The sequence below is a fragment of the Lutra lutra genome, chromosome 5, assembly GCF_902655055.1.
Source record: "Lutra lutra chromosome 5, mLutLut1.2, whole genome shotgun sequence".
In the NCBI taxonomy this organism is placed as follows: Eukaryota; Metazoa; Chordata; class Mammalia; order Carnivora; family Mustelidae; genus Lutra; species Lutra lutra.
Window position 1 is genome coordinate 154,248,101 of NC_062282.1, and position 3,766 is coordinate 154,251,866.

General features: G+C 38.7%; 1 protein-coding gene across 1 annotated transcript; it reads right to left on the reverse strand.

Annotated features, from left to right (window-relative positions):
- Positions 1-17: 17 nt before the first annotated feature.
- On the reverse strand, positions 18-3,141 carry LOC125100585 (olfactory receptor 2T6-like; the record flags this gene model as incomplete). The annotated part of the gene is made up of 2 exons (XM_047730860.1): positions 2,223-3,141; positions 18-28 (listed from the first exon to the last, which is right to left on the reverse strand). Coding segments are annotated over exons 1-2 (930 nt in total), but the record flags the coding sequence as incomplete, so codon positions are not given.
- Positions 3,142-3,766: the final 625 nt, after the last annotated feature.

A 3,766-nucleotide genomic window follows, 5' to 3' on the forward strand; every position in this document is an offset into this window, starting at 1 on the left:
TCTGGGAAACGGTATGGAGGTTCCTCAAAAAGTTAAAAATAGAGCTACCTTAGGACCCAGCAATTGCACTACTGGGTATTTTTCTCAAAGATACAGATATAGTGATAAGAAGGGGTACCTGCACCCCACTGTTCATAGCAGCAATGTCCACAATAGCCAAACTGTAGAAGGAGCTGAGACGTCCATTGACAGATGAATGGATAAAGAAGATGTGGTTTGTATGTACAATGGGATATTACTCAGCCATTATAAAGGTGAATACTTACCATATACATCGACATGGATGGAACTAGAGGGGATTATTCTACATGAAATAAGTCAATCAGAGAAAGACAGTTATCATCATATGGTTTCACTCACATGTGAAATATAAGAAATAGTGCAAAGGATCATAGAGGGAGAAGGGAAAACTGAATGGGAAGAAATCAGAGAGGGAGACAAACTATGATAAACTCTGGACTCTGGGAAACAAGCTAAGGGTTGTGGAATGAGGGTGGGTGGGGGGATGCAGTAACTGTGTGACTACCATTAAGGAGGACACTTAATGTAATGAGCCCTGGGTGTTATTTGCAACTGATGAATACTATATCCAAAACTAATGATTTACTATCTTTTGGTTAATTAAATTTAAGTTAAAATATTAAATTAAATGAGAAAATAGTATTTAAATAATCTTAAATAATTGAAGAAGCTTAAAAGTGATTACTGAATTTATGAATTAATGAAGCACTATTTTCTCTCCCCTTTCTCAGTGCCTTCTGATGTAATAATTATTTACCACTTAATGACTAAAACATCATAGAATTGACCTATAGAAGATTAGTCTGCATTTCTCCATATGTACATGGTTCATTTTCTCCAACTCCAAATTTATCTAAAGGAAGAATGTTTTCAGTTGCTACTCAAAGAAAGGGTGTCTGGATTTTTGAAATATTTATTTGAGCCTATTTAAGTATTCCCTTTGAAATGTTTTGATATTTCAGTCTTTTTAAAATATCATTCAAATGTATGCTCACCTAACACTTCTATAAACTCCACCAATGGAGCATTTAAAAAATGTAATAAAAATCACTAATTCTGGGTCACCTGGGTGGCTCAGTGGGTTAAGCCGCTGCCTTTGGCTCAGGTCATGATCTCAGGGTCCTGGGATCGAGTCCCGCATCGGGCTCTCTGCTCAGCAGGGAGCCTGCTTCCCTCTCTCTCTCTCTCTCTGCCTGCCTCTCTGCCTACTTGTGATCTCTGTCTGTCAAATAAATAAATAAAATCTTAAAAAAAATCACTAATTCTTATGAGAACACTAAAAGTGAGCAAAGTATGTAATATTAGTCAGACATTTGGTAGCATTTATATACATTAATTATAATAGGAGAAAAAGTATGAGATAATAACTGGCATTGTAACCAGAGTAGAGTGTTGCCTAAGGTAGCATGCAAATTTACTTCTATAAGATGTTTTACAGCAGCCCAACTCAGAAGAACCACATGAAAAGCAGAGCACCAACACCTTTAGGAGAGGAGAAGACATGCACAGATATGAAATCTAACACAAAACTAGGATGAAAAGATGAGTTGAAGCATGTGCAGAAGACCCCCTAAGACTGTTCTACAGTTAACTTTAGTGCTTTATAATAGTAAAATCTCCTTTCAGGGATAGATCTTAGGCCATTTTTTGAACTCGTGTTATATGTTAAGCATACACAGTAAACCTAGAATGCCTAAATAATAGGATACATATAAGTTCCCCAGTGTTTATGCAAGCTTCTAGACTCTGACTCCTCTTCATTCTGACTAAAGCTAACTGCACTATCCTTAGGAGAGACAGTGTTTTAGGAAGTATATATAGTGTTCTCCTTATTTACTCCAAGTAAAATAAAACCTCCCATACCAGACTAACTGTAAGCCTTGGATATACTGTCTAACACTCACTGAGGAAATGTACCCATGGACTCCAGTAACAGAGTGGGTGGACACAAAGAAGGAATAAACACCAGTGGTATTAAGGCACTCTGGCATTATTCATATGCAAATGTTAAAGTTGGTTTCACATTTTTAACAAAAGTAGCTGATGCACCTTTCAACATAACTGACATTGGCAGTTGCTGAATGCATTATTCATATGACCCATGGTATAATCCCAAATAATAGCACCCATGTACCCCTGAGCAGTTGTGGATGACTTAGACTGTCAGATTTACCTTGACACACAAGAAACCCCTTGACATCTTGCCAAAACCATTTTAAAGGCCCCAGTTACATCTGTGTTCCTCAAGCTGTAGATTAGAGGATTTAACAAAGGAGTGAGAATGGTGTAAAAGGCAGAGAAGACCTTGTCTTTGATCGGTGTGTGGTATGATCGGGGAAGCATATATGTGTATAGGGCAGCCCCATAAAATAATGTCACCACCATTATGTGTGATGAGCAGGTGGCAAAGGCCTTCTTCTTCCCTTCTGCTGACTTCATCTGGTGTACTGTGATGAGAATCCATGCATAGGAAGCAATCACCACAGAGAAGGGAATCAGCAACATCATGACACAGCAAATGTACATGACCATTTCATAGGCAGCTTTGTCACCACAGGCCAGCCTCAGCATGGTAGGTGCTTCACAGAAGAAGTGATTGATGTTGTGGGAACTGCAGAATGGGAGACTCATGGTGATAGGAGTGAGGAGGAAGCTGTCTAAACCACCACCAAACCAAGAGCTGGCCAAGATCATCCAACAGACCCGGTGGCTCATAAGGACAGGATAGCGAAGGGGGTTGCAGATGGCCACATAGCGGTCATAAGCCATGAGTCCCAGCAGGAAAAATTCAGCCCCCACAAAGCCCATATAGAGAAAGTACTGGGCTGTACAGGCAATAAAGGAAATGGTCCTCTTGCCCACTAGATAATCGACCAACATCTTGGGCACAATAGTAGAGATGTACATCATGTCAATAAAGGAAAGGTGGCTAAGCAGGAAGTACATGGGGGTGTGGAGGTGAGGGTCTATGTGGATCAGGAAGATCATGACCCCATTAGCTATCATAGCCATGAAGAAGATTGCACAGATGATGCTGAAAAGGAAGCTCGAGGCTGCACTTTGAGTAAAGAGCCCTGTGAGGGTGAAGTCACTGGAAAATGTTTTATTGTCTCCATCCATGGTGTTGAGTTGGACTTGGGGGCATAATGAAATAAGTGGGGGGTTACTGAAAATTCCAGTAGATGACATGAATCCTTTAAAGATTTAAAGATTTTTTAGAAGCATTATTAATTATATAACTAATATTAAGCATTTTGTATGTGTGTGTATGTTGTGGGGTGGATTTACAACTTTTTCTTTCGTGGATATTTCTTCTTCTTGAAGAAAATTTGAAAGTTGAGTCTCCATGACATGAAGACAAATGAACATTTGCCAACTGATGATAGGTTTAAGGGAGTTTAGTTATTATTCCAGAACATGTGGGCCCCAGAGAGGCTTCTTCATCTGGTGTTAACTTCCGTTATTTGAAACATGGATATGACTGGAAAACAACTGAGTTAGTTCAAATAACCAAACAATTTAGTAAGATGTTTTACTGAGTTAGGGATTTTATCACAACTGTAAAAGTGATCAGCCTTATCTAGAAATAACCATTCAGTTGTTGATACAGCTGAAAATTATGGGCTATAGTAAATTGAATCACAGCATTGTCCATCTGGTCATTAATCAATGTTATTTGTTTCTTCACTCATTTGTTGATTTTTTAATCATTTGTACACCAATCTTTATTTATGGAGAGTTCCTT